At 42.2% G+C, this 21,552-nt stretch overlaps 1 protein-coding gene and 1 long non-coding RNA gene across 11 annotated transcripts in view; one reads left to right on the forward strand and one right to left on the reverse strand.

Annotated features, from left to right (window-relative positions):
- The first annotated feature begins 233 nt into the window (after positions 1-233).
- On the forward strand, positions 234-16,906 carry LOC114055764. The gene is made up of 2 exons (XR_003570821.1): positions 234-392; positions 16,435-16,906. It is a non-coding gene; the product is annotated as an uncharacterized LOC114055764 (long non-coding RNA).
- The window catches only part of ABI2 (abl interactor 2), a 69,094-nt gene continuing 48,278 nt past the window's right edge, over positions 737-21,552 (reverse strand). For 3 of the 10 annotated variants that reach the window (XM_027880205.1, XM_027880201.1, XM_027880199.1), the window contains 7 exons: positions 21,054-21,200; positions 19,916-20,040; positions 18,822-19,001; positions 16,170-16,328; positions 11,886-11,972; positions 11,392-11,565; positions 737-6,799 (listed from right to left, as the gene is read on the reverse strand). In XM_027880205.1, the coding sequence (XP_027736006.1) occupies positions 6,624-6,799; positions 11,392-11,565; positions 11,886-11,972; positions 16,170-16,328; positions 18,822-19,001; positions 19,916-20,040; positions 21,054-21,200 (1,048 nt within the window). In that variant the 3' untranslated portion in view covers positions 737-6,623. The remainder of the gene's footprint in view (positions 6,800-11,391; positions 11,566-11,885; positions 11,973-16,169; positions 16,329-18,821; positions 19,002-19,915; positions 20,041-21,053; positions 21,201-21,552) is intronic. The other 7 variants (XM_027880203.1, XM_027880202.1, XM_027880204.1 and 4 more) reach the window with 4 other exon arrangements.

Consider the following 21,552-nt stretch of genomic DNA (forward strand, 5'->3'; position numbering starts at 1 on the left):
TAGATCATTATACAATGGAATATGCACAATTCAATAAAGATGTAGTTAAATTTAATAACCTGTTTTAATCCTCTGTCTTGCAATTTTCCTTTTTCATGAGTTCAAAACCCTCTGTGTTCTCAGGTCATCCATCCATGGTTCCCCTCAGAAGGGGTTCAAGGTATCTGACGGCCTACACGTTACCACTGATATGCTCACTCTAAATAAAATCGCTTTTTATTCCTTTGCACAGTTCTTTCCAGGGGTCAGTGCTGGCTGTACCAGTAACATGGTGCACACCAATTACAGGTCTAAAGAGGACCCCGTGTGAAGGCTCACCTTTCCACCTGCCTCCTTCCTCAGGCTTGCAGAGTCCTGTCCAGCTCTGCTCACAGGGGAACAGCTGCTGGCTGGTAAGTGTTGCTGCGGCCCCTCTCTGGGGCCCACCGTAGGGAATGTGGCTCTGTTCCTCCCCCTGGGATCTGCTCCCAGGCTGGCCCTGAGAGCAGCACAGATTTGAGATGTTACATTAGCAATTACCAGAGAAGGAGCAGTCATACAGAGGTGGAGAGAGGAGCTGCTGAAGGCAGCAGGCTCTATGCCAAGGATCAGAGTTTTGCTGTGGGAAGTGCAGTGCTCAGAGATCCTCGGGGATCCTGCTGCACACATAACCCACTATCCCCCTCCTTAGTGTATGTAAAAGTCTGTAGCCAAAGACAAAGAATGTGACACAGCTGTGGCACGCTCACAGAACACATGGTGTGTGCTTTGTTCCTTTTATTTAGGGCTTGTAACAAGAGGGTTTAGTACACAGCAACAGTTAATTCCAAGTACAATTAAAAAAATTTAAAAATTGGGTTTTGCACTCACTGGAAGGTGGTTCAAATGGCACACACAATAAAATGTTACTGGCGGCATACAGCTCCCCAGAGTCCTGTGGGCTTGGTCATTTACAGTGGGCTCTGCACTCATCCACTGCATCAGCAGTACCAAAAGCAAAAGCACAGCATGATACTCCTCTGACTACAAACCAAAGGGGGTATCTGCTTTCACAAAAAAGTGCATGGACAAAATCCATGTTTAGACACTGACATCTCCAGAGAATTCATAGAAACTATTTGTCCATGCAAGTTGCAAAAGACATTTTTTCAAATGTGAAAAGAAGCACTTGTTCTTTACAAAAAACTCTCAGACCTGTCAGCACTTTACCGAGGCGCTGTAATGGAAATGAATTTGTACACAGCTCTTCCTATTAGTCAGCAGTGGTAGGATTCTTCTGAGGTGTTAAGAGAAACTGGAACAAACGTTCTGCACACATTTCAGCAGGGTCTCCATGTCAGTGTTCAGCAGGTTGCTGGCTGTAGGCTGACCTCTGGATGTCAGGCTGCTGCTGCCTTCACTGTTTTGTAACAGATCTTGCTTATAAGCACAGGTGCTAATAAAGTTAGTATATTTAGAGTACCAAAGAAACAAACTCTTCCTGCATGGGTAGGAGACTGAACAAAACACAAGGGTGGGATTTTTTTGAATGAAAGCAGCAGAACACCATGGTCTGTGAATTACTCTTTCTAACAGCAGTTGTCAAGCCCTGGCTGCACCAAGCTTTCAGCAGTCTCCCCAAGGACATGAGGTAGGGGGTCCCACTATTCTTGAAGTTTTAAAATCAGAAATAGGTCAATGGGACAGTTACTACACATGGACTTCAGCGGGGGGAGAGGGGGACCCAAACCACACATTGTTCCCTCTTGTACTGTTCTGACCTCTGTGCAATAATGTGGCAGTGCCAAATACTGGGAGATGTCAAAAGATGGGGAAGGTGAATAGACCTGTAAGCACAGTAGATTCTTGTAAGTGGCACCTAGAAGTTGTAGCCCATCATCTACCTGCTACTGCTCAGTTTCCACCATCTTCTCTTGAGATTAGTGTTGTAAATACTTGCCTTAGGGAATGCAACAGCACTGTATGTTTTCCACTGCCACAGTTGCCAACATGGGAACTGAAGTCTTTACATGGTGCTTGTAATGCTGCAGTGCTTATTCAGTGACTGTCTATACCCTGAATACAAGTACTGCTTCTAGTAAAACCACAGCACCATGGTCTCTTCAACAGCATCCTCTAGCAGCTTCCAAAAAGTTGGCCTGCAGAGAATACAGACTCCACCTGTTTTACAAAATGTCCTGTCCCAACTCCAAGGAGGAGAAGCCCTGTAAATGCTCCCAGTTCCATCCTTACCAGAAAGGAAAACATGAGTTTTGCTTTATGCCTGGAGCCCACAGACATAACTAATAAAAAAGCAAGCTCATTTCCAGCAGCATTTGCTAAGAAGCGGTAGAAGTTGCTAGGAAGAGCTCAGCACTAAGTCACCATCAAGCACAAGTGGGAGACATCACAGAAGCACAACAGTGTCGGTGCACAACCTTCGTCCACCTCTAGTCAACAACACACACAGAGCAGGCAGGCAGCCCATCCACCCTCTGCCAGAAAGGGCTCATCAGTCCTGCTCCCGCCTGGCTTCCTTCTCATAATCAAGTGAAACGCCCTGGATAAAAGTGGCACTTGGCAGAAGCTGCCAATGTCAACTTTGGCTGTCACCAAAAACCTTCAGCAGCAAAGAAAGAAAATGCCCAGCAGCTGTGAAAGGAGAACAAATTGCTCTAGCAAGAACTAGCTGGGTCTAAGCCTTTCTGGCACCCACTGGTAAGCAACTCAGCCACAGACCACAGGACCTGTAGCTCACACCAGCAGCAATCTCCAGCCACTTTCAGGAACAACTAACTGAAATAACTGCAAGGACAAACTGAATTCCAGGAACATTATCAGCCTCCGGATAACACACACCAGATTCTCATCTACCTTGGGGCCACGCCACACCTCTTGTCCTCTAGTGAGAGCAGTGCTCTTCAGTGCAGCAGTATCTGCCTGTGTCTCACCAGTGAGACCAGCAAGTGTTCAGGCATTGCTTCAGCTCTCTGGGGCCTATTCCAGCCAGTGTGCATGGACTCACACTCTCTGGATGCTCGAGCATAAGATTTGCTGCTTGCCTCTCCTGCCCCTCTCAGCCCTCTGCTCTAACCAGTGAGAGAGAGAAAAAAAAAGATGAGGGGAAAAAAAATGGGTGAGACACATGCAATCTCAGCCATCTCTCTTAGGCTGGAAAGAAGGCACCAAAATTAACCTGCTTCGGCACTAGATGTGGACAGGCTCAGTCAGACTTCCCCTCGTGCAGGCACATGATGGAGAGGCAGCTGTAATTAACAGCTCTGTCCCTGGGGCCAAGAGGAAGGAAGAAACCTCTAATACAGCAAACCAAGGCAAAATACACCGCTAGAGAATGCTGAACAATTTCTGTGCACAATGAAAACAGCTGGCTGGGCTAAGGCAGTTCTCACAAAGGGAGAAACATATTCATTTTGGCCATACAGCACTCTTTGGGCTATGCTGGAGCATCTCCTTCCCCCACCTCTCATGCCTACACAATCCTGCTTCAACAGCCTGTGATGCTGAACACCTTCAGGTGTGGCAGCAGAACGCAGCAGTGCAGAGATGCCGTGCATCTACTTCAAATAGTGAGGTGTTTCTCCCCCATCCTAGTCCCAATTGCCAGCCCCTTTTAAGTTAAACCTGTAAATTAAAAAGGGGTGGGGGAGAGAAGGTTTTGGACAAGGAGAAGTACAGGGGACAAAACTGGAAACACAACCCTCACTGACTTTACTAGCATGCAATCTATGTAACATTAATATACAAAGCCTGTTTACCTTGGTCTGGTCTATGACCATTATATCACATCATCCCCGAGGAAGCCACAGAATTAAAATCTGTACAAAATAAAAATATGCATAAAACTCAACAAATTTCTTTACATTAGTACTGCATAATAAAGCATAAAACCAGCAGGTGGTGACCCAGAAATTCTATCCACAGCAGTTCTTGCAGGATAAACAATTCCACATGCTATCAGCAGGGACCAAACTAACCCCTGGCCCATCAGACCAAAACCAGTTCTTGAAGGAATGTCACACATTCCACTTTCATGGTTCTGCAGCCTCGTCTTCTGTGCTGGGCTCTGGCAAGTGCTCAGCTCACACTGCTCTGCTCTCACAACACAGAAAACTTTCAAGATAAAAAACAGCTGAATGAAGATTAAGGATGTGGGTGTGTATCACACACTATCCCCACCACCTGTCAGAAGAGTTCAAGCACTCTCTTACACAGACTGGGTTACAGACACATTTCACTAATGCATGACCTGCCAGCTGGAGTGTGGCTGCACAGGCACAGGGTTTCAGCTCTCACTTAGTAAATCACTGAGCTGCCCCAACAATGCATTTGAGCACTGTGGGCTCAGTCCTTGCCATAAACACATCTAAGGCAAGAGAAGCCAGGAAAGCTCTGACAGTCCTGGACAACACAGCCACCCTATAAGCACCAAAGGCTTGTTAATGCTGCTGTTCAATTGTCCCTGGCTGCAAGCACCACCTCCCTGTGCCAAAAGTGTAGACACTGGAAACGGTCATTCCAGTGACTACACAACCAATGGTTCTGGGCTTGCTCCCAGGGAAATGATGGACTGAGGGAACTGAACATGGCTGCTTCTTCTAGTCTTGCTGCAAGACAACTTTTCACAAAGAAAAAGGCATACAGGTATCTGTTCTGGCAAACACACCCAAACAATAATGCTGTTAGCTTCCAGAAAGAAGACAACAGTGCTTAGGCTACATGTGGATTGAGCAGGGGAGAAAGTAACCTCTATCTGCACACCATTTTCTTCAGAGTTGTCCCTCCTGTAGACTTCAACCAAACTAGCTTCTTGTGTGCAAGCTCACAGCAGGTGATCATGTTCCTCTGGGTCCTGCAAACCACCACACCCATCCGTTTTCTCATTCTTCCCCCTTGAGCAGCTGTGGCACCTCCCTGCCCAGGTTTGCACCAAACCTGCACCTCCATCCTGGTATTGCACCGATTACCAAGCAAGGGATTGGTATTACCTGTCTGTTGCCAATACCATCACAAACCCAGCCCTGGTGGTGTTCTCTTGGGCACTGCTCTGCTTTTCACACAGGCCTCTCCAAGACAAGTGCAGCATTGTCTCACCTTGGAGAAGCTACTGTTGGTACCAGCTGGAACTCGGCCAGGTGACAGTCAAAAGTTGCCCAGGACGATGCCCTGGCCCAGGAGGCTCTCACGATACACATCAGCTCAATTTGCAGGCTAACAAGACTCAACAGGAAATTTAATCAGTTAATGCATGATATTTACCCAAAGGTAACACTTAGACCTTCCCTTAGGCAGATAGTACAGCCATCACTTACAGTGATCTGCTGTGTACAACCACAGAGCAGAATTTTTAACTGAGACTAGATTAAAAAGCCAAGTATTATCACAAGGGGCTACAGAGCCTTCAGTTGGTATTACTCCACCGCAAGCCACCAGTACATCTCAAAATATCTATTATAATAAACAATGGGAAGGGCTAGGGGAAGAGCTAGAACTACTACTAGTTACTGCTTGGATTTCCATGGGAAACCAGTACACACAACAGCCCTTTTTACTTCCACTGGAGATTTTGGCAACAGACATGAAGACGACAATCGCCGTTTGTCCTGCCTCTGCACAGGGCTCTCACAGTACATATGCAAATCTAGTCATCAAGTACAAAATAGCCAACTTACAATACCTGATTGGATTTTTAAGATTATATTGTGCATAAGACTAAAGTTGGGGGCAAGTTTCTCTAGTGCAAGCAGGCATGAGTAGATTTGAACCTTGGACCACACCCCCTAGAGTTTATCCTCAGACCCCAGGAGGACCTGTAAACTTAGTTTCGCCTTCACCCTCAACAGCATCTGTGAGTTCTGTTTGAACTGGCAGCAATCATGGCAAGGAGCTTGCTGTGGAGAGGAGCACATTTACATCAGTGCAGAACACAAAACAAATATGTGGCATTCAAAAGATGAGGAAATGGGGGTGGGGGTCCTCCGGGCTGCAGCCATCTTAATTGTCTGAACCGAAAGGTGAGTGAATGAAAGCCAGCTCTGTGTGCCCCTGCGGCAGCCTACGTGTGCAGAGCAGCTGCACAAGTGTTTACGCTAAAGACTGATCCAGCTATCTGGAAAGCAGTTACAGAAACGTCTCTGTGCAGAAATCCCAGTGTTCGTTAGCACACGGTTGTTCTTCCAGCTGCACAGGAGTGTAGTGTAGAAACAGGAGGGATGTCCACTGGCCAGTAACCTTCACCACAAGCATCCAGGGCATCCCCAGTGCCAGGCATTGCTGCCAATGGTAGTACTATGGGGGCACACAGGATTCCTGAGACAGATCCCAAGGCCTGTCAGAAGTCAGAATTCGAGTGAAGTATCAGCTACTCAACGAGTTTGTTACCTCTGAATGGGTCTAAGTCAGATGGCTCAGGATAGCCTCTGCTGGCCGCTGGAAGAGCCATTTGTTCAAACAACTCAAATCACTATTGTTTTATAATGAGGGGGGAAAAGAAGAAAAAAAAAAACCCAACAAACCAAACCCAAAAGAGTGGTTGTTACATTTATCCTTCATTCAGTTATACTGGATTGGGCCCCAGAGGCTGGTGGAGATCTGGGAAGCCCTGACAGCTCCTGCAGCAGGAGATGCAGTGTTCTGTCCTCTAGTCTTCACTCTGAGTAATGCATGATCGACTCCACATAGTTCCCTGGGAAGAGCCCCGTGACTCCATTCATGACCCCCTCATACCAGCCATCATCATTTTTCTTGATGACGTAAATGATGGCACCTTCCTGAAATGAGAGCTCATCTTCTTTGTCCTTGGTGTAGTCATAGATCGCCACCACTAGGAAAGAACAGAGCATGACTGTTAGGAGAGGTACAGGGAGGAGGAGGGAAATCAAATCACCCTATCTCATCCAGGCAATCTCAGAGCTCCACTCCCACCCAGTATGGGTGCAGAATGACCTGCTGAGAGGGACAGTTTCTTACAAAGCCTTTTGTAAGAGCTCATGCTTTGAAGCACATGAGCCTTTAACTCTTCTATTCTTGTTATTTCCAGAGCCACCAGAGGAAGTTTACAACTGTATGAAAAACTCTTGGTGTGGAATGATACAAGGAGGTGAATGTAACTCCTCATGGCTGTGACCACTCAGGCTTACTCCAAGATTCACGTATTAGATGTATGTGCTAAAACAGATCTCAGCACAATTAAGACCTGGAAAACATGGAAGAAGGAATATAGTAAGAGCTCTCTTCAGATCACAGTAAGAATGAGCCAAGGCTGATGTCCTAGACTTCCATCTACCCTAGCTACTTCCACATTTAGATCTCTAAAATGCATGCATGCAGTCTCAATAGCCAGCAGCCACTCTCAGGGTATACAGCACCAAGGTGAGTGAATCCTGTTAGGAGCAACAAAGAAGGTGGGAACAAAGTATACACATACTGTATCAGGACATTTTTTCACAGCTGCAAAATATTTTACCGAAGGCACAAAAGTTGCTAGGAAAGTCAAAGAAATTGGACAAAGCACTAGAAAATATTAAATAAAACATTGTCCTGATATGGAAGAAAACAGACATCAACTTGATACGTGTTTCCATTCTCAGTCCTATCATTATGTGTTCCATACAGAAAATGAGCTAAGCCAGACTCTGAGTACTTTAACAAATAGCATCAATCAACTGCTTTGAGCACTTGGCAATGAAACATACAGTGCTGCCATTGAAAAAAAAATAGATGTTGGACAGGGATCCTAAAATCTGGTACTGGGGATAGACAGGAAGATACTCTATAAACTAAAACAAGGATTAAAAATTAACAGCATGGGTTCATAAGCACACTATCCAAGAGTCCTACTAAACTCATCATTCTTTCCAAAAGAAAAGAGGTCATTTCCTTCTGAGGGAGCAAAGGAATCAACTCAAATATTTACTAGGGAAACCTGAGATTATACAAATCAATTCTGGTGGAGAATCAGAGTGTGAGCCGAGATTTATTTTTTTTGCATTATTTGAGTAGAGCATATTTAAAAAGCACGAGTTGTTGGCTCTACACTTGTGCCAGCAGTTAAGTAACTCATTCTAATTACTTTTAGATATATAACTCTGTGCAAACAAAACACAAATGGAGAAATGAGTAAATTTTTAACTAGAAAAACAGAAGTTGCTATATGAACATGTACTGTGTTCAACTGTAGTCCTTCAAATTCTTTTTTAACTGTTAATTTTAAAATGTCTTCCTTGAGTCACTGTGCTATTTTTCTTCATTGTCTCGATAATAATAATCCAAGGATCATGGTAACTTCCAGTTCCTTTCTTTCTCTCATTTGAGTATACTTCTTGAGTCCCTTCTGATACTGAATGGGTTCATTATTTAATGATCACAAGAAGGAAACTCTTCCTTAAGTTTGTGAAGAAAATTTGTCTCCTGTCAAGCCTCTTATAACATTACCTGAAGCGTGGCTTTGTTTTTACATCACCATTGCTTCCTCCAGCAAGTTATTTTTGTACTGGCAACACTCCTCTCTCTAAAAGGCTGTTTAATCCTTCTGTCTGTAGTCCCACCAGTTCAAGCTGTGAGCTTGTCACATGCCATGAGTTACCTGGAGTCCAGGCCAGTATTGCAAAAAAGGCTCCAGATGAGACAGGAAGCAGCAATAGTGACTCAGGAGGTGGCATCCTTCCCTGTGAGCCTGAGCCAGAGCCTCTTCTCGCTTCTATCTGAACGCGTTTCAACGCAGTTATGAAAAACAGAATTACCATTTAGGTTGCTGTTCTTCCAATCAGTGATCTTTGGTTCTCCAACGATTACACAGATGCAACTCTGTTGCATCAAACTGACCACAAACATAGGCCAGGCTGCATAACCCAACTGAAATCTGTCAGCTGTGACCACACATTTTCTCTATGTGGTATGAGGGCAATTTTTCCTTCTGGGTACCCATTTCCATTCATGTGATTTGCAAAGCCAGAAGATTTTCTTACCTTTTCATGCCACACATCTAGACACAGAGCTGAACAGAAAACTGCAGTGCGTGTCCCTGGACACTGCAGGTTGGCTGTTGCTGTTACGGTGGTGTCCTCAAGTTCAGCATCCCCAGTAACTATATCCAACCTAAGAATTTCTCCATCAAGATGGATCTGCTATTCACTTCCTTCTCAGCTGTAGGCTAGAGCATATCTTAAAAGTAGCTCCCCACACTGCTTGACCTGTTTACAGAACAGGGTCATACTGAATCCTATATTGATATGCAGCAACCCCCTGTATTTGACACCTCCTTGGTGTCCCAGCTTCTATAGCAAAGGTCATCTACCCTAATCCTCTTAGAAGTGCTTTCATGTGAACTTAAATAAGAGAACAGTCATACCAAAAGAACAAGTACAAATCCTAGAAATTGCTACTCTGCTTACTTGGGGATAAATGTGTTGGAACAGCCCCACTTACTTCCATCCATTTTGTCTGCTCCGAATCATTTGGCACAGAATACTATTTATAAGAACTTAAGGAGTTGCCACAGGATAAATTATTTTGCAGAAGATAAAGCATAATTCCCAGCAGGATAAGCATTTTTTTGAGTATGAAAGTCATCTTTTAGTATGGGGTTTTTCATTAACTTTAAATCTTCAAAGCTCGCTACAAAAAACTCACAGCCAAGCACTTTTCTCCCAACTCCAGCAAAGCAGTCAAATCTCAAGTTTTTGCATGGGTCTCTCCACCAACACGAGACAATGTTTGGCTTCCTATACTTTTTCTCTCCACAGAAAAAATGCTCTGACTAAAAGCCTGACTTTCTCCAGCTTATCTTTAAAGACTCCCCTATAGAGTTTTGCTATCCCATATGCTTTTCCTTGTAAATATCAAACTAAAGTGCCTGGACTGCCTGCTGAGAGGTAACAGATCTGTGCATATATGCACCTATATAAACTATCTGAGTTCACAGTCTCACAGAAGTCACACAGAAAAGTGTAACAGAACAATATGCTGTATCATTCAAATGTCATTATTTCTTCCAATAGAAAGATGTTTTCCCAGACCACGTGTACACACACACATCCCTTGCATTAGTATGAGAAACTATTAACAGGCAGTGCACACACCAGGATCCTCTTTTTTCTCTTTTGCTTTCAGCTGAAATGTCACTGGAGATGTGCTAAGGGCCAGGTGGCAGGGATAACAAAAACCTAACAAAAATAGGGATACAAATGTAGAACTGGGCTAAAGAGTATCTTATGCCTGGAAAAACACAAGGAAAAACCTTGGGACTTACTCTCCTATCTTCATCCAGTACTGAATACATCATCCCCCATGAAACTGAGCCAATACTATCGAATCTCAGAACTGCCTGATAAAGAGTTAAGTAATGTAGCACATCCAGTACTTGCTGAAATGACCTGTACTGGTCCCAGCCTGAAGAAGATTTGCCATCCTCCCCCAAAGAAAGAAATCCAACATCAGGAACCCCACCACCCTCCAAAACCTGATCTTCAGGAGCCAGGTAACTAATATCAGTTATCAGGAATACCCTCCAAACTGCACAGCAAAAAGAGTCTTATGAACCTGGGTACTCCTTGCATGAAAACACACGAGCTAGATGGGGTTGGGGAGTAACAAAAAAACTCCCACAAATTCCTCCATCTCCCTCAGGTAGTATCTTTTTCAAGCTAGAGTAGGCAGAAAGCGCCTCTTCCATCTGTTTTCCCCCCTCCCCTCATGTCCTGCACTGGGTTTATCTTTGTGGCATTCTTGATTTTCCCTCCCCAATGCAGCGTGAATGGGTCTAACAATCAGGTGAGACGCCTGGTTGCTTTGTGACATTAGATTTTATATTGTAAGAGGTACTAGGATCCTGCTTCACAGGAGAGCACACACCAGGCAGTAGATCTTTTCATACTCAAGTGTCCCATCTACCTACTCAGGTTTTTTTTCCCTGTAGTTTTACTCCTGCATGTTTCCACACACCTGCTTCAGAGGGGGGAGACACCGAGATGCAGCCATGCAGCAGTGCCTCAGTTAGTCAGTCCCACACAGATCCAGCGTTTTCTAGCTTAGCACAGCCCCACACTGATGCAGCACTGCAGCTTCCGGAGCCCCAAACACAATCACAGCACTGATTCATTCACTTTTGACCTCATGATTATCAGGATTAAGCGAAAGGTGAGTCTTAGGTAGGTTATAGAGAAAGTAAAAAAATATGTAGTTAGCCTGTTAGTCATCACCTTTCCTTTGGGGAAAAGAGTAAAAGAGTCAGACTCGGAGGAGCAGCTTAACTTTCATTCTTTTAAGTTGCCATTTGGAGGAGCACCTCTACCACAATACCAAATACTGGCTATGAAGGAGTCTAGGCAGACTCCATGTCCAAAAGCAGGATGACAGGAGCTCATAAAAACATTGTTACAAACACAACCCTACTGTCTCTACTAGCTCTAAACCTACCCTTTTCTAAGTATGTCCTCGGTGCCCAAGGAGGATCCTCCTCTGCATACGGATCACTGTACTCCACCACAGCTGCTTCCTCCTCCTCATAATCTTCTGGAGGTGGGGGTGGAGGTGGAGACTCATCAAACACTGCCTCATCCACAGGCGGTGGTGGGGGAGGAGTATCTGAAACTGAAAATAAGCAATAGTACAACCATAAAAATGTCTCTATAACCATGGTAGCAGGTTGAAGTAATACTCCCTATCCCAATTAGTTGCACTGGGACCAACAGTTACAACTTGTGAAAATACACTAGAGACAATAAAATTCAGAGAAGGAAGGATCAGGTACCTCCAACAAAATTACTTCCTTTTCCCACCCTTCACAATTGCAGACAAACTTGCAGAGCCAGCAGAGAAAGCAGAATTCTAGCTATATGCAGTTAAATCTTTCATCAACACAAAAGCCACATCCAGTAATAAAACATAGCACAACGAAGCAGCAAACTTACTGTTTTCTTGAACTCTGGCCACAAATCCCATTAGTGGTAACTGTGGAGTTACCTGTAGGATGGAGGGGGGAGGAGGAGCAAGGGATGCTGCCACAGAAATTAAAAAGAAAGAGGCATTCAGTTAGAAACACAACAAAGCAGCAAACAGGAAAGTAGACATCATCACCACTCAGACAGTGTAGCAGGCTGCCAAGAAGCTGAAATAAAGAGACTGACATTCAAAGAAAAATGGCTCTGGTGCTTTAAGCATATTCCTAAGCCTTTCTTCGAGGCTATTTCTCTATTTTTAAAATTTGCAACCCAGATCTTTTTCATAACATTAAGAATCTATACTGAAATATTTTTCTGAATTAACTGTGAGATTCCCTTAAGATGAAGTTTATTCCTAGAGAATATAGCACTTTATGAACAGACCTAACTGACAAATTTATCAAGAGGACTCTTTCCCTATAATCCTCCCCCTTTCAGACCTAATTGATATTTATAGAGGTGACTAACAGCATCCAAAAATCCCTAGTAATGAAAATGAATATAGCTCTTTTTCTCCTCAAAACGTAGGCCAAAAAAATCCCATCAAATAAGGCAGTTATTTTAGACAAAACAGAAAAAGATGCCTTTTGAGAACTGCATATCTGAAAGACACAACACTTCTGATCTTATTGGCTGAACAGAGCACACCGGTCTGCTGCCAAACCACAGGGCCTATTCCAGATGTGCTGCCTCATTTCCTTCCCACCTGACTTCACAGACCACTGCACTGAACTCTGAAGAGCCCTTTTAGGAGTACCAGAAGAGCTGTCTTTGTACGATTTGTGTGAATTCACAATTAAAGAAGATACTCTCAGCCAGCTGCACATGTTGTAACACTGAACTGTGGTTTTAGCCCAGAATACAAGTTTCAGTTATCTAGTTAAAAAAATCAGCTAACTAGTTTTATGTGGGTTTAATATCACTTCGAGTAATGCAGCAATATTCTTTAGGCAAGTTGCAAGATTATTTTTCAGAAAGCACACCTCAGGAAAAGCACAAATAAATAATTTTCTTGTTAGTTTGTGGCATACAAAAAACATTTAATCATGTCCAGAAGGATGAAGGGAGAAAGGTCTACACTTCATGTACCACTCCATTGCAGACATAACTAAATAAATTGCAGACTAATTCCAGAGCTGGTAAGAAAACTGCCAGGTATGATGTAGTATTTTTCAGAATTAACTCACATCATCATAGCAAGAGAAAAGAACTCCACGGCACTTACAAGTCATGTGTCAAAATTTCTTCTGTTTGCTCACTCCAGTAATCACTATCTGAAACTCTGAATTTCTTCTGTCACTCACACTGACATTCCTTTCACAACCACACACCATAAACAACAAAAACCAACAGCAACCATTCTTTTTTGTTATAAAAATATCTTTGTACCTCCATGCAAAGCAAGTTCCATTATCTTACCATCTAATTGATATCTCTTGGGAAAAACTGAAATACATTTCCGATTACAGGTTTTTTTACTTGAATGACATGACCTCTGAGAGTATTTGCTTTTTCAAGTGTAACCGCAGTACCTGGGAAAAGATTTGGTCTTGCATTTTTTCAAAGCGAGAAAAGGGAACTTGAAGTCCTACTGAGAAGTAGTAACATTCATGAATTCAGCATTCTTGTGCAACTATGAAATCCCTGGTTTTTTAAATATATATGCTATAAAAATGTTCCGTTTCAAAGTGGTTCCTCTATTCAGTATCATATGGATTCACAAAATTCATATCTATCGTAGACTAGCTTCGGTTTCCTTGGTCCACTCAGTGTACTTTGGTTGTGAACTATATATATTTCTTTGAAAGAAATAACGAGGCGAAACATTTTTCCATGGCAAAAAATTAATCACTCTAAACAAACACTCCAAGCAAACAGAAAAAATCCCTTAGATTACTTTGGGTTGTATAGTTTAGTCAAAATGGTGATGCTAACACTGGCTGACATCATTCCTTGTTTACCTTAACCCTCTGGTTTGTACTTCAGTCTGTGCATTGTGCAGGGACTATCATATTACATTTTATTAATATTGGTCTTGTTAATACAGTGCATCAGAAGAACTTCAATGTACCTCTGCTGTCTCAAAATATGAGCTAAATACCAGCTTAAATGTTGCCTCCCACCTTCCTTCCATACAGGCTGACCACCAATAGATTCACAGTTGCTGTAAATTAATTCAGAAATGCTCACGAGCACCTTCCCCTAGGTAAAAATTCAGCTGTACAAACAGGGTGCAGTGCCCACCTCAATACTTGCCCAGTTTCTCCCACAGGGTTTTTAGCCTGTGCTGAGCTTTATACTGCTTCGATACTGGTATCTAAGGTTGCAAAGGTGGTACGGCTGGCAAGAGCGGCTTTGGGACAGACATATGCTGAGATTATTTAGGGTCTGCATTTCTTAATATTTTCTTTTCAGTTGCTACACCATGAAGTCTAACCATGAAGCAGAAAAATTATATTATCTTTGAAGTGGCATTCAACGGAACATGGCAATGCAAGTATCTTTCATCCCTGTGACAAGTGAACAAACAAACATGACTATGCCAACATACTAGAAAATGGCACTGGAAATAACAGTACTGTGTTATTGCCAAACAGCATACAAAGAACAAGAAGCCATAGCTGGCACACTCTTATGCCTCTTGTAAGGTCTCTTTTTCACCTCTTATGTTTCTATTTTCTCCCTCTCTTCAGGAATGCTAAGAAGCAATTGCGGTCTCTGTCCTGTCACTAACCCTGCTCCTTACAGACACAACAGTGCCTCTGTTCTTAGGGTCTTCATCAATTATGCATGCTTGAGCATCCCCTCCTTTCAAGGCACACTCCAAAGAAAACCTGGTTTAGTGTAACTGCAAAGCTAACAAATTCTGTACTCTGCTAGGTATATCAAAAAAAGTCTCGTACTAAAACTGCTTATTTATATTGTATTAGATATGCCAGTATAATTGAAGTATTTTGCTTGTAATTTACAGTTCAAGTGAATAATCACCATAATCATTATCTTCTTTCTGGGTACACAGACTGAATGTGGTTATGTAACTTCTTTAAAGTCTATTTGGCATCTTCCGTGATTACCTATTAACAATGCCACGGCAGCTTGCAGAGAATTATCCCTTTGCTAAAGCAGAAATGCATAGCAGTTGTCAAAAACTCTCTGGATATACTGAAAATCCTCTTTATTGCAAAGGTAATTCTGAAAGGTTTCTTTAATTGCTATTACTCTTTCCTTCTTGCCTATTCCCCCCTTCAGCCTTCAATATGCACATAATGTGCTTAAAAAATACCACATATTTCAGGCAACTGAGCTACAATTTAGTCATGTAACTTCTTCCACACCCCTGTCCCTAGCAGGACCACCCAACTTCCTTCTCAAGTTCAGCACACATCTCTCTTCAGGGTAGCTCACAAACAGTAATATTCGAACCTGATCAAATCCCTTAAATGCAGACTGCAGCACTTGACCTAATTCCAAGTTCAGTGCTCAACTCTGAAAAAAGCCAGCAAACACACACACACCTCAAAACCCACCACCATAACCACCACAAAACAGCAACACACTGTAGTGCTTGCAAGTCAACATTCAATCTTGCTGCATCTTTTTGTAGCTTTGTCAAAAGAGAAACTCTTCCTCACTCTGGTATCAAAACCTTCACATCTCTTCAGAAGAACAGGACAAAGGACTCCTCAGATACAAGGCTGCTGTGTTATACTGACACACAGGCCATGCCACTCCCTGTTAATATCTCATCTTGCTCTCTAAGGCAGGTTGCCATTAAAATAACATCCCTTGGAGGGTTAGAAGATGACACAGTTCCCTTGCATCCCATGCCGAACACCACTGATGTCTCTGAAGTGTCTAATGCTCACCCTTGTATAACAAGTGCAATTTCTTGAACTGTCCATTAACCAGAAGAAAAAAGTACACAAGACAAAGACTGATAAATGAAGAATCAGCAAACTCAAATACCCATCCCACACCAAAGCAGGTACATGGTGTAGTCAAGGACTAAAGCTTGTATGATAGGGACTGTGACATCAATAAATAAATTATTTGGCAACAAAGCCAGTATTGTTTTAAGCTGTTTGCCATAATGGAAGCTGGACACTCTGCACTTGCACTGCAGGTTTGGCATGGCTACCAGCAACATACTGGAAGTGTAAGATCTGCAATGGAGATAGAACATAAAATTTCAGAGACCTGAAGGTCATTCCTTTCACCACTGTTGAATTCAACGGAGCAGACAAACTTTTTTACCTGGGTTCTGGTTATAAAAAGGTCCTCCATTCATCTGATTCTGAAGGCTTGTCTGGGATGTGATGGAAGGAGGACGCCGATATGGCAAAGAGCCCCCTATTGTCGGGGGGGTGTGTCGAGATGCAGGCCTGTTCATGCTGTAGAACTGAACTGGGTGACCTGGGTGAGAAAGAGACAGGTATTAGCAAAGAGAAGACTGATGTCTGTCTTTTTTATATCTGCATTCAAGTTTCAAACGCTTGGAAAGGTTTCTGGGTTTTTTAAGACTGTTTGCATCCTAGAAGGATGCTGCCAGACTGGCAGGACTCTGGATGTCTCAACAGCAACACGTTCAACTCTCCCAGCTATCTGTACTCAGCATTGCTTACAAAAGCCAGCATGAAAATACAAAGGTGTCTAAGCTACAAAGCTTCAGAATGGAAGAAAATAATTCCCAGTTATCTATTTTACACAATGGATTACAGTAACATCTTGCAAATTCAATTATTTATAAGCCTGCAGAAAAATAACACTTCAGAGTCCTGCAATTAAGGAACATACATGTAAAAAATAATTGTATGCCATTTCCAGGATTCATGGCTGTTACTTTCTAGAACTGAAAAAACAATACTACCTATCTTAGTGCTATTCAGAAGATATGCAGAGGATCATCTGGGGAGAAGAGAATGTTAGAAACTGCTTAAAGGATGGAATAAATAAAGTCATACTCAAAAGCCCTCTTTCAGGAGCTGCCAATTCTTTAGAACTTGCTCTCTGTTTTCATTACTTCGTGTGTTCAAGTCATTAATCCTGAATCTAAGCAAGAAATGAATGAAGCAAGCTATTTTCTGTGCTCACATAAAGTTCTCTAGATTTTATACTGTATGTAACAGGAAGCCGGATTTATTATACCCATATGGGTTATTACCCCCCACAGACTATTCTGTCTCCACCATTTGTCCCAGAAGTAAATTTCAGAGTTTGCAAGAAAACAAGGGATGTCCACTGTGGTTGAGGAGAGAATCAAAAAGGGAAACAGAACAAAGGAATGTGCAATTTTTAAAAAACATGCATTGTTCTCCACCCTGATTTTATTGTTTTGCAAAACTTCACACTAGGTCAGTAAATAAAAATGCTCTGTTACTTGCTTCTAAGAGCAAATGCATGAACTAGAGATTCACATTCCTCCTGCTTTGTACAGGTAAGTATATTTTTAAAAATGCACTTTTTACAGATGAGGAACAGCTAAGAAAGAATCCACCTAGTATATGGGCTTTTTCACATTTTTCCTGATGCGTCTCTCCCTCTGTTCCTTAATGCACTGGTAGAAATTGGTGGTGACTGGAGAGAAGGAAGGAGATTAAAATCAGGGATAAGAGGTTTTTAAGGATCAAAAACTACAACCTCATAAATAGTGAATTATCCAGTTTCTTCAAATACTTTATTCCAGAGATGCCATACAAGCAATCTCACTAATAGCACAGGGAAATAAAAGATGTTAAAAATAGTAAGTAACCTGAAATTTCTTTCATGGAATTGTGAATGTGAATTTACAGCCATTAAAATATTAGCCTCTCCTCGATTGTGACTTGTTAAAAATACAGAAACAACATGGCTTAAGAACTAGGATACTGACAGTGCATCAAAACCAGAAAACTGATTGAGGCTCCATATGTCACAGCTCATCTTCTAAATGTAAAAGTAGTTTAGACATCAGGATCATCTTCTGATACCAAAATTCACCACGCTTTGGAAAGTTCTAGTCACAGTTATGGATTCTAGTGCGTTTTCTAATTTTATATGAGCCACAGCCTCTTAAACGAAATGCAATTTCAAGAATGCTTCTGGAACCTGGTACAATTCTTACTAAGAGATATGAACACTAATAAACACACAAACCAATTCATACCCTTGTGAGCAGCCTCCACTACAGTGAAGAGTAACTCAGCATGCAGACAGCTACACGTGAATTTGGCTGTCTAAAGGAGATGCCTACAATGCAGGTGTACCTCCTCATCAAAAGCTGATACAGGACAGTGGGGTGGTTGGTAACTACTACACACTGCAACTTCAGCATGAGAAAATGAAAACTGCAGCACTAAAAAAAGGAAGCTGCAATATAAACCTAAGTACCACATATTAAAACAAAATGTTTTAATATTATTCTGCATAATAAAAACTTGTATTTTACCTAATACTGAACACAAAAAACCTGCCCTTTTTATCAGTTCCTTGAAGGGAGACTTATCATTTGAAAGCATTGAAGAGACCAGTCATATAAATTATACTTTGCTAGATGCACTTTTTATTTATTCCATTAATGAAAGAGAATAATCCGATCCAGAACTATCAGTGCTGTTTCCCTCCAAACATCATTCTTCTGTGAGGTTCTCAGTATCCAAACAGAAATAAAATTACAACTTAAAAAATAATTATAGAAGTGTAAAAATAGTCAAATGAAAAAATTAATGACTGCTGTTTATAAAACTAGCACACCTTCAATTGCCTACTATAACCTTACTATAACCTTATTGTTGGGTAGTAGCACATATTTTCTAGTTATAATTTAATTTTTAAAAAAATTATTAATCACAGCTGCTGACATAACTTTGCAAAGCTTTGGATCATGATCACATCTGGGTTCATCTGCCAGCAGCTGAAGCAGACACTCACCTGTAGAGGGTGTGGAAGAAACAGCGGGGGGAGTTGGAGAGGTGAAGCCATCAGCAAGGGGCTGAGCTCCTGCAGCAGCAGCAGCATCTGGGGCAGCAGAGGGAGGGGCAGGAGCAGGAGGAGTGGGGGCAGGAGCAGAGGTAGCAGGAAGGGGAGAAGTGCCAGCTGAGCCAGCAGGGGCTAAGTGAAGAGAGGAGGAAGAGGTGGAGTTAATAAGGAGATATGTTAGCAAGGATTAGAGAAAGCCTTTGACTATTCAGTGTTAGCTCTTTATTAGCTGCATAGTATTTTAGAATGCACGAGATGAGAGAACAATGGAGCTGTTAAAGAAAGGCTCATTCCTATGTAGATGGTAAATGAGGGTCAAGCAAATACACTTCTTTCCAGATCTGAAGGGAACGACCCAGAACTTTTCACTGAAAGCCATTACTTTTGAAAGATGTCTTTACGTTTCGTTATTTGTGCTTCAATCTGTAGCATGGCCCACTTTAGCTTTTCTATGAATTAGAAAATATAAAGAGGAAAGCAAAAAATTCCCATCTCTTTGTTTCAGAAGCACCATGTACTTCAGATCATGCTGCAAGCCAACTATACACTCTTCTTCACTGAAAAGGTTGAGCAAAGGAAAAAGAAACATAACACTTCCTATATCTGGAAAGACTGGGGCCATTACACTGAACAAGTATCTCTTTGTGACAACTCAGGCTTGCGTTAATGTACTGAAGATTTACTCTGTGCCTGCCTCTTATTTAGTCTAATTTTCTAAAAACATACTTCTATGTATCTGCATTAACAGCCAATGAAAAAGCATTTATTTACTTAAAAGGACAATGGAGAAGTTTTCCTCAGCCCAGTGAAAAAGGTGCTGTGTCCTACCTTGCCACATGCAGGTAGTCAAGCAAAAAATTCTGATAAACAAATCAATACATAAAAGGAGCATAACAGCACATCAGACACTCTCAGAGAAGATACTAATTGGTTCAAACTCATACTATCAATAGCAATGAACTCAGACTTTCCTTGGAGTTTAGGGAAACTGCAAATGCTCAAGGTTACTGTTGAGTTAGAAAGAGGAACAGTAAGTTTCCATTTACCTGGATAAACACTAGGAGGAGATGGTGTGGGAACAGCAATGGGAACACCTACACTTCCACTTCCACTGTTCTCTCGACTGCTGCTCCGACTACTTGGGTGGCTTCCTCCACTACTCCCACTGCTGCTGTAAGAAACCAAAATCACCAGGGTATGAATATGCTGCTGTGCATGCTGAAACCTAAGATCCCTCATATAGCACCTTACTACATCAGAGAGGTAACAGGGAACAAGAGAAAAGAAACAAGGATGATATAAACCTATATAAAGCTGGATTTTCCTAAAACTCTTCACTTTGACTACAACACAACAGGTTTTCCAGTTAATCTTAGTGAACTTGACCAAAAATGAAACACTTCTGTAACCTTGTTCAAAGCACATTATTCCAGGATTATTAAACCCCTGTGGAGCAAATACAGACCTTTTTCCTATAACTTTAAAACATGTAGACTGCTTAAACTGTGATTCATGTGCTTTCATACGAGAAACTGTAAGATAATAAAGTAAAATTCACATTTCTTATACTTAAAGATTCCATCTGTTTAGGCATCCTCAAGTACTCACAATGCTTAAAAAGTAAAGAATTTCAGGGAAGTATTTAAACCTATCATATCATGAAACTTATTATCCTAAAGAAAAGGCTAGTCTTCTAGCAGAACCTTTGGTAATATAGTTCAGCTTTATTCAGTTGGAAATTATCAATATCTTCAAAATACTATGCTACAATTTCATCTACTCAACCTACACAGTTCAAAGACTGATCAAAAATGTCATGTGTAAGCATACTGTGCAGCCCTTCAACATACAGAAGGCAAGATGTGTACAGAATCTTTCCCCAGTTTTAGAAGCATTTAGTAAAATAGTATCATGGTCTACCTCCTTGAAAGACTTCACAATCAGTAATTCCTTCAGTATTGTAACTGATAGCACTAAAATAAAGGTGAATATGGGGATTAAGTGAACGACCGTAACATAATTCAATATTCTGGTTTTATTAGCGCCCATTCTCATCATGCCAAACTACGTTCCCAGCACACGTGACCGATGAGGAAGCCTCAGTGCAGAGGCAGGCGCAGACAGGTCTGACATTCGGCAGAGCACTTTCTGCGCCGTGCTCTGCGGTACCTGTAGGTGCGGTACCTGTAGGTGCGGTTCCTCTGGTTGACGGAGGCGGTTCTGACGGGGCTCTGCTGGGAGGGTGCCATGTTGCGCGTGGGGCTCGGCACGTAGTCGTTGGGCACCACCGGGGGCCTCACCGGCTCCAGCGTGCGGTACGGGGAGTGACGCCTGCGCACGGCAAACAAGCCAAGGTAACACACACAAAACCAGACCTGGCGCTCTTTACAAGACAGCTACGTACTCATCACTAACGTGAGCGAAAGGCCAAAGTCAAGCTCACAGACTTAACAGGAAAGTACTTTTATCACACTCAGCACAAATAATTAATGAACAGTGCCACGTACTAATTGTTCAGTTGTTTAGCACCACCTGCCAAAGCCACATAGTTAATGACATTTTACTCCAAAACACTTAGTAGGTGTTCTGAAACGAGAAAAAGGTTCCTGTTGGGAAAGGCTGATGATGCCCACTGTCTTCTGGCAGGAGCACACTAACACAGAAGACACAATCAGTAAAAGAG

This window comes from Empidonax traillii, unplaced genomic scaffold (genome assembly GCF_003031625.1).
Source record: "Empidonax traillii isolate 1590-97213 ecotype Southwest subspecies unplaced genomic scaffold, ASM303162v1 scaffold65:size4453928, whole genome shotgun sequence".
NCBI lineage: Eukaryota > Metazoa > Chordata > Aves > Passeriformes > Tyrannidae > Empidonax > Empidonax traillii.